The 10,836-nt window shown below is 54.8% G+C and overlaps 2 protein-coding genes across 5 annotated transcripts in view; one reads left to right on the top strand and one right to left on the bottom strand.

Annotated features, from left to right (window-relative positions):
* psda (pleckstrin and Sec7 domain containing a) overlaps positions 1 to 4,611 on the top strand; it is a 15,275-nt gene extending 10,664 nt beyond the window's left edge. Inside the window, exons 7-14 of one of the 2 annotated variants that reach the window (XM_008430494.2) lie at positions 131 to 174; positions 557 to 744; positions 821 to 891; positions 1,302 to 1,459; positions 2,105 to 2,249; positions 2,352 to 2,495; positions 2,985 to 3,346; positions 3,441 to 4,611. In XM_008430494.2, coding sequence (XP_008428716.1) covers positions 131 to 174; positions 557 to 744; positions 821 to 891; positions 1,302 to 1,459; positions 2,105 to 2,249; positions 2,352 to 2,495; positions 2,985 to 3,302 — 1,068 coding nt within the window. In that variant the 3' untranslated portion in view covers positions 3,303 to 3,346; positions 3,441 to 4,611. Of the gene's footprint in view, positions 1 to 130; positions 175 to 556; positions 745 to 820; positions 892 to 1,301; positions 1,460 to 2,104; positions 2,250 to 2,351; positions 2,496 to 2,984 lie in introns of both variants that reach the window. The other variant, XM_008430493.2, reaches the window with a different exon arrangement.
* A 592-nt stretch (positions 4,612 to 5,203) lies between these two features.
* nfkb2 (nuclear factor of kappa light polypeptide gene enhancer in B-cells 2 (p49/p100)) overlaps positions 5,204 to 10,836 on the bottom strand; it is a 14,136-nt gene continuing 8,503 nt past the window's right edge. For 2 of the 3 annotated variants that reach the window (XM_008430491.2, XM_008430492.2), the window contains exons 9-24: positions 10,553 to 10,711; positions 10,381 to 10,485; positions 10,215 to 10,303; positions 9,162 to 9,300; positions 8,964 to 9,086; positions 8,594 to 8,779; positions 8,373 to 8,514; positions 8,191 to 8,305; positions 7,780 to 7,987; positions 7,541 to 7,710; positions 7,363 to 7,465; positions 7,115 to 7,254; positions 6,964 to 7,042; positions 6,728 to 6,897; positions 6,538 to 6,649; positions 5,541 to 5,611 (exon numbers count right to left, since the gene is read on the bottom strand). In XM_008430491.2, coding sequence (XP_008428713.1) covers positions 5,541 to 5,611; positions 6,538 to 6,649; positions 6,728 to 6,897; positions 6,964 to 7,042; positions 7,115 to 7,254; positions 7,363 to 7,465; positions 7,541 to 7,710; positions 7,780 to 7,987; positions 8,191 to 8,305; positions 8,373 to 8,514; positions 8,594 to 8,779; positions 8,964 to 9,086; positions 9,162 to 9,300; positions 10,215 to 10,303; positions 10,381 to 10,485; positions 10,553 to 10,711 — 2,111 coding nt within the window. Of the gene's footprint in view, positions 5,612 to 6,537; positions 6,650 to 6,727; positions 6,898 to 6,963; positions 7,043 to 7,114; positions 7,255 to 7,362; positions 7,466 to 7,540; positions 7,711 to 7,779; positions 7,988 to 8,190; positions 8,306 to 8,372; positions 8,515 to 8,593; positions 8,780 to 8,963; positions 9,087 to 9,161; positions 9,301 to 10,214; positions 10,304 to 10,380; positions 10,486 to 10,552; positions 10,712 to 10,836 lie in introns of all 3 variants that reach the window. The other variant, XM_008430490.2, reaches the window with a different exon arrangement.

The following is a 10,836-nucleotide window of genomic DNA, read 5'->3' as shown; positions in this document are numbered from 1 at the left end:
CCCGGTTCCTGTCTGGCCCGGTTCCTGTCTGACCCGGTTCCTGTCTGGCCCGGTTCCTGTCTGACCCGGTTTCTGGCCCGGTTCCTGTCTGGCCCGGTTCCTGTCTGACCCGGTTCTGCTCTCTCTGCAGACGCTGTACAGCTCCATCAGGAACGAGAAGCTGCAGTGGACCATGTGAGTGTAAACATGTTTCCTCGTTTCGCTCTCACTCTCTTATTCAAGCTGCTGTTGCCGTGGCAACTGTTCCCGCTTCTCTGCCGGCTGTAATTACAGGTCGGCATCCCAACGCCCCGGCAGCGTGTGTGTGTGTGTGTGTGTGTGTGTGTCTCCTAATGACAGCCTCATGGTTAATCACCACCTGCAGCACCAATCAGAACCAGAACACAATCAGGACCCAAACAGAACCGGGTCCTGATTGGTCCCCTGGTTCCACCAACCAGAACCCAGACACTGGGTCTGGATGGATGATGGTCGGATGGCGGTTGGGTAATCTGGCGGAGCATCTGGGTCTCTAACCAGAACCAGAACCGTCTGACGCAAACTCTTCATCTTGTAGTGATGAAGAGGAGCTGAGGAAGTCTGTGTCGGAGCTGGCCGACGCCCGCACCGACTCCGCCTCCCAGACCATGCGGCGCGTCGCCGGTGGCAACCCGCTGGTGGGCGTGGCCCAGCAGGCCGACGGCGAACTCTACAAGAGCGGCTTCCTGGTGAGGAAGGTCCACGCCGACCCGGACGGGAAGAGAAGTACGGGCTACTCTTCATCCTCCTCCTCCTCCTCCTCCTCCTCCTCCTCATTGGCTCCATGTTGTTTCTGTTTCAGCTCCGCGGGGGAAGAGAGGCTGGAAAACCTTCTACGCCATGCTGAAGGGTCTGGTCCTCTACCTGCAGAAGGTAAAACACCTGGACTGCGTTTCCCATCAGCCCCTGCTGCAGTAGACCCGCTGCCATCCGGTTCTGATCCGTTAGTGTTCCGAGCCTTCTGCGACCCGGTAAAGGGTACCAGAGTCTCTAGCTTCTTCTGCTGCAGAGCTCCGCCTAGTGGTGAGACTGCAGACTGCAAGCAGCAGGGGGAGACAAAGGACACATCAACATTTAGATCAGGTTCTGGTTCTGGTTCTGGTGAAGATGATGAGATGAAGTTCAGACCAGAAAGTCCAGAGAATCCAGATAAACATCACATTTATCCAGAACCGTGACGGTGGTTTGGGTCAGAGGTCTTTCTACATGTCCGGTCCTCCTGATGGACCGCGTTCCGTCTGCATCGGGTCGGGTCGGGTCACGGTGCGTTTGTGTCCTCACAGGACGAGTACCGGACGGAGCGAGAGCCGACGGAGGACGACGTGAAGAACGCCGTGTCCGTCCACCACGCCCTGGCCATGAGGGCCGCCGACTACCGCAAGAGACCCAACGTCTTCTACCTGAGGACGGCCGACTGGAGGGTCTTCCTGCTGCAAGCGCCGTAAGGAACCCGCCAGCGCCCCCGCTGGTCCGGAGGACATGATGGGCGGGGACGCTAGAGGACGCTAGAGGACGCTAGAGGACGCTAGAGGCCATTTGGGGACACTAGAGGATCTAGAGGCCATTAGGGGACGCTAGGGGACACTAGAGGACGCTAGGGGACACTAGAGGACGCTAGGGGACCCTAGGGGACGCTAGAGGACGCTAGGGGACCCTAGGGGACGCTAGAGGACGCTAGAGGCCATTAGGGCACATTAGAGGACATTAGGGGACACTAGAGGACAAAAGCTGTAATTTGAATGTTTTAGGTGAAAATTGTTTGACTTCAACTGCAAAAGACTTTTAGAAATGTAACAAAGTGGCAGAATAATAACAGCAAAAGCTTGAAAAACCGGAAACGAAAACGTTCAGTGAAAAAACCCAAAAGAATTAGAGATGAGCTCAGAACGGAGCTGCAGAGCTAACCGGTCACAGCAATTTAACAGCTAAAGCTAGCTCAGAAGCTAAAGCTAGCTCAGAAGCTAAAGCTAGCTTAAATGCTAATGGTGTTAAACAGCAAAGCTTTTTAAAATCGAACATAAAATGGCCGCTGTATTCCGATTGTCCAGTAATCTCCTCCCTGACTTCTTCTTCTATGGTCCTCCAGGAGCGCTGAGCAGATGCAGTCCTGGATCACCAGGATCAACGCCGTGGCGGCCATGTTCTCTGCTCCTCCGTTCCCGGCCGCCATCGGCTCCCAGAAACGCTTCAGCCGCCCGCTGCTGCCCGGGTCCAACACCAAGCTGACGCAGGTAGGGACCGGAACCCGACCGGGACCAGAACCCGACCGGGACCAGAACCCGACCGGGACCCGTCGGGTTCTGGTTCCGTCCTCACCGTGTCTCTCTCTCCAGGACGAGCAGCTCCAGGCCCATGAGAACCGGTTCCGGGCGGTTTCCTCAGAGCTGACGGAGCTCGCCGCCGCCACGCCCGACCGCAGGGTCAAAGGTCGTGAGCAGGAGGAGCAGAAGCTGCGGCGGGAGTACCTGGAGTTCGAGGTGAGCTGTCGGGTTCTGGTTCTGGTTCTGAACTCCTCAGGTTGGAGACCAACAGCAGCAGAAGAATCACTGAGTCCAACCGGGTCGGAACGGTTCTGAACAGGTCCAAATGGTTCTGGTGGATCCAACCAGAACCTCCTGAATGTTCTGAATGCTGGAGCAGGACGGGTCGGCAGAACCGGGCCAGAGAGGGAAAAACACCTTCTGCTGAGCGCCAGATGGTCCGACAGAACCGGCAGCCGGTTACCATGGCAACAAGCTGCTGCCGCCGGCGCCAGGACACGGAGGAGACGAGAGGTCCGATCAGAACCAGAACCATAGAGGTTTAATTCTAGGATCCGGTTTGGGAAATTTCTGCTTTCTGTGACCTGATTGGTTCTGATGGACCGGATCAGAACCGGTCGGATCAGTACTGAAGTATTCAGTCCCAGGCTGTTTCACCAGAACCAGAACCCACTCTTGACCCGGTTCTGCTCCTCTCTCCTGCAGAAGACGCGGTACGGGACGTACGCCATGCTGCTGCGGGCCAAGATGGCGGATGGCAGCGCCGACCTGGCCGCCTTCGAGGCGCGGCTGTGCGGCGACGGCGGCCTGCAGAGGGCGCACTCCAGCCCCTCGCTGCCCCAAGACGCCGCTGCCGCCCGGGACAAGAGCCGCGGCGCTAAGACGTCCCGCAGCCTGAAGGCCTCGCCATCCTCCTCCTCATCTTCGGTGACGAAGAGCAGCGCCAAGGAGGGGGCGGGGCCAAAGAACGGCCAGAGGGCGGAGCTTCAGAAGCAGAGCAGCAAGCAGGAGGAGGCGGCGTAACGTTCAGGCGCAGTCGGACAAAACGCTGAGGCACTTTGCTCCCGGTGAGACATTCGAGGTCGGCAGGAAAACAGACGCTCTTTCAGGAAGCACTTCCAGCCGCCGGCCTTTCACAATAAGAGCTTTATTTCCTGTTAGTCATTTCAGGGCAGCAAGCTGAGAGCGGTGCGTTCAGGGTCACCAACACATCATAGGAAATTATAGTTGCATCGTCTCAGATGGAATCTGAGAGGAAACAACCAGAACCTCCAGAACTGCTGGACCAGAACCGTCACGTCTCCTTCCTTCAGGTTCTGCTGGAGACAAACAGGAGGTACGGAGAACCATTAGGGACAAAAAACTGATCCCCATGTAACCTGCAGATCAGTCCAAACTGATGCAGAACCTCTGGTTCTGGACCCGGTTCAGAGCAAAAATGATCCAGGTGTGAAATTCATTCACAGAATTTAAATTGAATCCTGAATTCAGGAACTGAGGAACCAAAGATCCTCTGTGCTGGAAGATGTGTCACTCCTGTTTTTATTTGACCAGATTCTGTGTGTGTGTGTGTGTGTGTGTGTGTGTGTGTGTGTGTGTGTGTGTGTTCATCAGAACCAGGCTGTAGTTCTCTGTTGCTGCCACTGGGGGGGCGACAGTCAGAACCAGAACCATTTGGTACTGGATCTCTGCTGAGGAGGGTCCGATGTTTTAGGCAGAAGAACCAGGAAAGCTCACTGAACTGATCCAGTTCAGAACCCGATCAGAACCAGAAGTTAAAACGTCAGAATGAAGGTTTTCTGCTGTTAACGGACCGGTTCTGATCCGTCTCCAGCTGGCAGCAGAGGGAACCGGATCAGAACCAAACTGTTAGAGAGTCGGGTTCTTTTCTCCCCTGACCCATCAGAACCAAACTGGGTTCTGTTCGGATTCCGACTGGATCAGTACCTGAGGATTGGTGACACCAGGAACTGTCCAGAACCGGGTCACAGAGGTACCACCGGAGCCGGTCTGGTTCTGGAACTTTCTGGTTCTGTTGGACCAACCCGTCCTCTTCCTCAGGCTGCAGATGAAGACCTGGACCGGTTCTGGTTGGTCCAGAGCAAACAGAACCACTTCAGCTTCTGGTTCCGTGTAAATAAGGTGGACCGGATCCGTCCGGACCTCAGAACTCTGTTGTAAATACAGTTGGACCTTCAGAACCGGAAGAAGCCATACAGCCGCACTTTGCTTTGAGTTGGAACCGGGTCAGATCGGACCGGACCGGACCTGTACAGACGTCACTTCCTGTCTCGATCCGTAGAGCAAAATAAAAACATGGACCGGAACCGAACATCTGTGTCGGGTTTTTATTCCAGTCGATTCTGTTCCGGCGGGTCCAAACCGACCAGAACTTCCTGCTGAGGAAGGTCCAGTAGGAAAATGCTGATTCTCCTTTAATTCAGAAAAATTAAATTTGAACATTAAAAATTCCTAATTTTGGTTCTGATATTTTTTCGTGTTTTGGAGAAATGTTGGATTTTTTGCTCTGTTGACCTGCAGAGATCTTCTATTCAACAGCGAAGCACACTCTGCTGGCTAAATGGGATTAGCAATCTGATTATCAGCTGGTCTAAAACCAATTCACTGTTTTTATTATTCCAGTTTAGGAATAATAAACTTCAGCCAGGTCAGAAAAATGACCAGATTACCTCAAACGCCTCTTCATGAACAGCGTCAGAGGTCAAAGGTCAGCTGTGTCCTGTAGTAAAGGGTTGGTGTAATTATGAGACAGCCAGTAGGGGGAGCTCTGCTCAGCGTTTCTGTCCTCTGGACAGGAGGTTCTGATGGCTCCACAGCTGGACCCGCCTGTCCAGCCACAGCGCCTCCTGCAGGTCTCGGCTTCCCCACCCACCAACCTGAAAGATGTGCCGTCCCTTTAAATCTCCACAGTTTAACAGCATTTATTCTCAAAGGAAACAGTTTTTACATTAAACATGATTTTGGCATCATTGGTCTTCTACACCTGACAGGTGAGTCAACAAGGTGCGGAGATGCATTCAAGCACCCACAGAAACCAGGAGATTCCAGTTTTAGTCTCAGTTTGAAGACGAAGGACATTAAAATATAAATAAGAGTCAAAGTTCCAGTTTGTGCAGAATCAGCTCAGGATGAAGATGATGATGATGATGAAGGGAGTGTTGATCTGCTTCCTGCTGCAGCAGAACAGACTCGTCTTCATCAGCTGATCCTTCCTCAGCGGTCACGTGACGCCGCTGCTACTCATTCATTGGTCATCGCCTCCTGCTGCTCCTCCATTGGCTGGCTGCTGAAGCCGCTGTCCACCGTGGCGTCTGATTGGACAAAGACCAGGAAGTGAGGAACATTAAAGCATTTTAACGTATTAAGCTCTTTACTAGACCACGTTCTAACGTCTGTATGTTGTATTTCCAGCTGTGTGATTGATGTGAGCAACAGACAACCTTAATAAAGTTTTACCTCACTTTTCTCAGATCAGATTAATTTTTCCAGCTGCCTCCTCAGGACTCAGGTTTTAAAAATGACATCACTTCCTGTTTCAGAAACCTGGTTCTGGTTCCTTTTAACAACTAGAATTTATTTCCACTTATTTACTGTTGAACGTTTTGAACCTCTGACGCTGCTGCAGCCTTTATTGGTTCTGAAAATGGAAATAATTTATTCTCAATGCTAATGCTAACACTCATGCTGGCATATCTAACAGGATGAAATTAAAAACAACCTTTCAGCAAGTTTTATACCTATTTTTAATCAAAGCTTTAAAAAAATACAGTTTTTATTGATCCGTTTGAAATTCTGATGTTTTTATTGGCTGGAAGCAGAAAATAATCAGAATTTACAGAAAAGCTTAAAAACAATAATCGGTATAATGTTTCACTGAGATAAAACAACTTTTATTGACTTTTACTGCATTTTAAACATTTTAGCACGAAACAGTCTGATATGCTAACGCTTGTAGCACTAATGTTAGCGCTGTGCTAACATCCCATGATGATGGGATATGGACCTCCAGCGGCTAACCTGACCCATGCTAACTCTACCAATTCTAACACTACCAATGCTAACCTGACCCATGCTAATGCTACCAATGCTAACGCTACCAATGCTAACCCTGCAGCTGGTGGCTCCTTAGCGGAACCAGTCTGGGTCCCAACAGGATGGAGGTCAGTGCCTGGACTCTGAACATCATTCTGGGCCGTTTGGTTCTGGTTCTGTTTGGGTTCTGACCCATCAGACCTACCTGAGCTGTGCTTGTCGTCTCGCAGCTCCGTGTTCCTCAGCAGCCGGACTCCCTCTGTCAGACCAAGAGCCTGCAGCGCCTCCACCAGGCCTTCAACTGGACCTCCACCCAGCTGCAGCACAGAGACACACAGGTGGTGAACGGGTCAGAACCGGGTCAGTCAGAACCGGGTCAGGACCAGGTCTGGTACCTTGTAGTGCTGTAGCAGGTGCTGGCAGGGCGTGGCGCTGTCCTCGTACAGGTGCGTCAGCGTCATCATGCCCAGCTTCTCCGCCAGCTTCACCCAGGGAACGTCGCCGACGCTCAGCACCGCCACCAGCCGGCTCAGCGTCTCCTCGTCCAATCCCGACCGCTCGCCGTCTGCGGCAGCCAAACGTTAGGCGGGGTCACATGACACAGGCTACCTGCACAGGTGGGGGCACCGACCTTCGCTGCCAGTCCGGATCTTCTTGTCGGCGTGGCGACTGGGCTTGGGGCTCCGCCTGGAGGCCAGCAGGTTCCTCACCTGGAGCGACAGCGGCAGGTGAGACACGCCCACAGCCCCGCCCCGCCCCGCCGCCGGTGCTACGGCTCTTACCTTCTGACAGGTGGCCAGGTCCAGGGGGGTGTGGCCTCTGGCCCGCCTCTTCCGGCTGCCGATTGGTTCGTCTGGTTCTGCCTCCTCGTCTGACGAGCTGAAGTACAGCGGCTCGTCGTTCTCCATGGTCTTATCAGCACCTGAAAGCAGGAGAGATGCTCACAGGTCACCTTGTGAACCTGGTCCTCCAGGTGAACCTGGTCCTCCAGGTGAACCTGGTCCTCCAGGTGATCCTGGTGTTTCCTCACCTGCAGCGATCAGCATGGAGCAGAGTGTGGGGAACCCCAGGCTGGCTGCCAGGTGCAGCGGCGTGTTTCCTCCGAAGGTGCAGGTGTTGACTTCGGCCTTCAGCTGCAGAGCAGACGCGGCGTTAGCAGGTGTAGCCCAGGTGGAAACGAGCCCCGCCCCTTCCTGTTGGCTGCTTACCTCTGTGATGAGCGTGCAGGCCACTTTGAACAGGTTCTCTCTGACGGCCAGGTGCAGCGGCGTGTTCCCGCTCTTCAGCTCGGCAGCGTTGATCTTGGCTCCGCCCTCTACCAGCAGGCGGAGGCAGCGCTCGCCGTCCCTCCTGACGGCCAGGTGAAGCGGCTGCAGACCTGCGGACACACAGCTCCAGCTCAGCGCCTCGCCAACGCGTCAGGTTCAGCGCAGGCTCCGCCCCTCACCGTGGTAGTCCGGCGTGTTCACCAGGTGTGCGTGGCGTTCTCCCAGGTGGGCCAGCAGGAGGCGCAGCGTGGCCGTGTCTCCGGCCAGCGCAGCCAGGTGAAGCGGGCTGCGGCCATCTTTGTCCACCAGGGTGGGGTCGGCCCCCGCCCGCAGCAGCACCTCCAAGACCTTCAGCTGCCGCGTGATGACCGCCAGGTGGAGCGGCGTCTGAGGAGTGGGCGGAGTCAGGATGTCAGCTGACCACCAGGACTGGCGTAGCATAACTTGTGTAGCTAGCATAGCTAGATTAGCATAGGTAGCAGCTCCTAGCCAGTGTAGTTAATATGGCCAGAATACAAAGTGTAGCCTAGCTAGCCTAGCCTAGCGTAGCATAACTAGCCTAGCATAACTAGCCTAGCATAGCAGGCTACCTGCTGCAGGTGGTTGCAGGTGTTGAGCACGGCGTGCTGCTGGCTGCTCAGCAGCGTCTGGACCAGCTGCTGGATGACGGCCGTCTGCTGGTGGATGATGGCCAGGTGCAGCGGCCTGGTGGGACACTGCAGTTAGACGGGTCCGTCCGGACCAGAACCGGTTCGGGGGTGGTGGGACTCACGTGTCTCCGTTGGCGTCCTGGATGCCACACAGGTGTCTCTGCAGCGCCAGCAGGACGCGGGCGTCTCCGGTGCTGCAGTACTGCAGCAGGGCGGCGGCCGTCTGCCGGGCGCTCTGCGACGCCCGGCTGCTGAGGGAGGCGGCTGGGAGACACGGACCGGGTCAGAACCAGAACCATGGAACAGAACCTGAACCGGCCTCGTTCTGGTGCCACACACTCACCGATCCGAAGCAGCTGCTGCTGCACAGCGGAGCCTGGCTGGCCCTCCCCCTGCTGGGGGGCGGGGCCTGACGTCGGAGGGGCGGAGCCTGACATCTGGGCTCCTCCCCCTGCGGTGAAGCCTGTGAAGGCTCCGGTGTAGAAAGCTCCGCCTCCTGGTCCTCCGTTCATCTGGGAGAACTGGAAACCTGGAGAGAGACGAGCCGTTAGACACCAGAACCAGAACAGAACCAGGTCCGAGCATTGGACCCTCAAACGGTTCTGTTTCCTTCCTGTTTGGGTTCTGAAAGGTTCCTCTGAGTTCGTCCCACTCTGGGAATGAAAAGTGTTCTGACTCTGGTTCTGGTTCTGATCCGTCTCTCTGGGCCCCACCTGGTCCTCCGGGTCCTGATCCGAAGCCGCCGGCCCCGGGCCCTCCGTCGCGCCCTCGCCCTCCTCTCCAGGAGTCGTAGTGCGGCAGCGGCTTCTGCTTCTTCCTCAGGACTTCCTCTTTGTCTGAAACACAGCAGGCGTCATGGAAGCCGCGCTGTGGGCGGAGCTCGGTCTCCACGGTAACCAGGGCGGACTCACCTTGGACCTGCGGGACGTAGGTGAACTGCTTGGGGTCGCTGCTGTCGCCGGCCTTCTTGCGGCGCAGCTGCAGGAAGACGGTGACCGGCCGGTCGATCTCGGCGCTGTGGTACGGCGGCGTCTTGAACACGATGGCGTACTGCAGACAGGAAGTGACGCGCGTCACCATGCTGGTTTGACCTCTGACCTTCACAGGTTCTGATCTGTGACGCGTGGACTCAAAGTTCAGGGCTAAAATGTTCTAATGATTGATCATCAGATCTGTTTCAGGCAGCTGAAGGGCAGTTTGTGTAAAGTTTAGTGAAGGACAAACATACGGCAAATATAAAAAACTATAGAAATAAAAAGACCAGATTATTTCTGAAAAGGATTCAGACAAGACTTTCAAAGTAAAGCTCACAGAGTCTTTTCAGAATAAGGGTCTAGTTCTGCCAGCATAGAGGAGGAAGTGAAGGACATGATGAGAGATCATGTGACACCGATCAGCTCTTCGTTCTGTACGGAGCTCCGCTGGGGCCAAAAACCTGGTTAAAAATTTAACTGAATAAAACTGAAAATAAGAATTTTTTAAGGTTTAAAAATTATCTTCAGCTAATGTTCCGGGCCAGAGGCGGGGTCACCTGGACAGGTCACCTGGACAGGTCGCCAGTCTGTCGCAGGGCAACACAGGACACACAGCCACACTCACACCTAGGGGCAATTTAGACAGACCAGTTAACCTGACAGTCATGTTTCTGGACTGTGGGAGGAAACCGGAGTACCAGGAGAAAACCCACCATGCACAGGGAGAACATGGAGACTCCATGCAGAAAGACCGGGAATCGAACCCAGAACCTTCTTGCTGCAAGGCAACAGCTCTACCAACTGCACCACTGTGCTGCCCTTTATCAGCTTCAATTTTTTAAAATTTAAATTTGTTTTGTTAAATTATCAGTTTCAGTCTTTTTCTCAGGTGCATCATTTTTAAAATCTCAAATATGTTTTTTTTAAACTGTTTTTAGGGTTCCCTAAATGTTTTTGAGCCCAGCGTAGCTCCGTAGCTCCGGTTCCAACCTGCTTGTGGACGTCGGTTGGAGAGAAGTCCCCGAAGGCCTCCCAGCATCCGTCCTCGTCTTCCTCATAGAAACGGATCTCGATGTCGTCTGAGGAGACGGACAGGTGAGACTCAGAGAGACGGGTCCTTGGTCCACCAACGACCCGAGGACGAAGCGTCCCTCACCTTTCTGGACTTTGTCACACAGCAGGAAGATCTCGTCTCCTCCCAGCACCGATCCGCACGTCTTGTCCATGCGCGAGATCTTCAGGTTGGACGCGTTGGGAGACTCTGCAGGGGAAACGGGTCAGCGTGTGGCCAGCAGGGGGCGCCGTGTGCGAGTGGGAGTGAGACTCACTGCTGTCGTAGATGGGATTGGACACCACGGGTTTGAGCGCCCTGGTGAAGCCGCCGTTGCTGTCCTGCAGGAAGGCGGTGAAGCGGAGACGGACGATGTTCAGGTCCATCACCTTCCCCAGCTCCTTGGCCTCCTTCAAGATGGACGACTCCTCGCCGTCTGCAGGGACACGGAGGGACGTCAGAGACAACGGGGACGTCCTGATGGGCCGGGACCACGACCTCAGGTCAGCCTGGGGACTGTCCAGGTGAGTGTGTGTGTGTCTAGGTGTGTGTGTGTGTGTC

Source organism: Poecilia reticulata, linkage group LG15, assembly GCF_000633615.1.
Source record: "Poecilia reticulata strain Guanapo linkage group LG15, Guppy_female_1.0+MT, whole genome shotgun sequence".
Classification (NCBI taxonomy): Eukaryota; Metazoa; Chordata; class Actinopteri; order Cyprinodontiformes; family Poeciliidae; genus Poecilia; species Poecilia reticulata.
The sequence above is the reverse complement of the archived record's forward strand: the minus strand, read 5'-3'. Positions and strand labels throughout refer to the sequence as shown.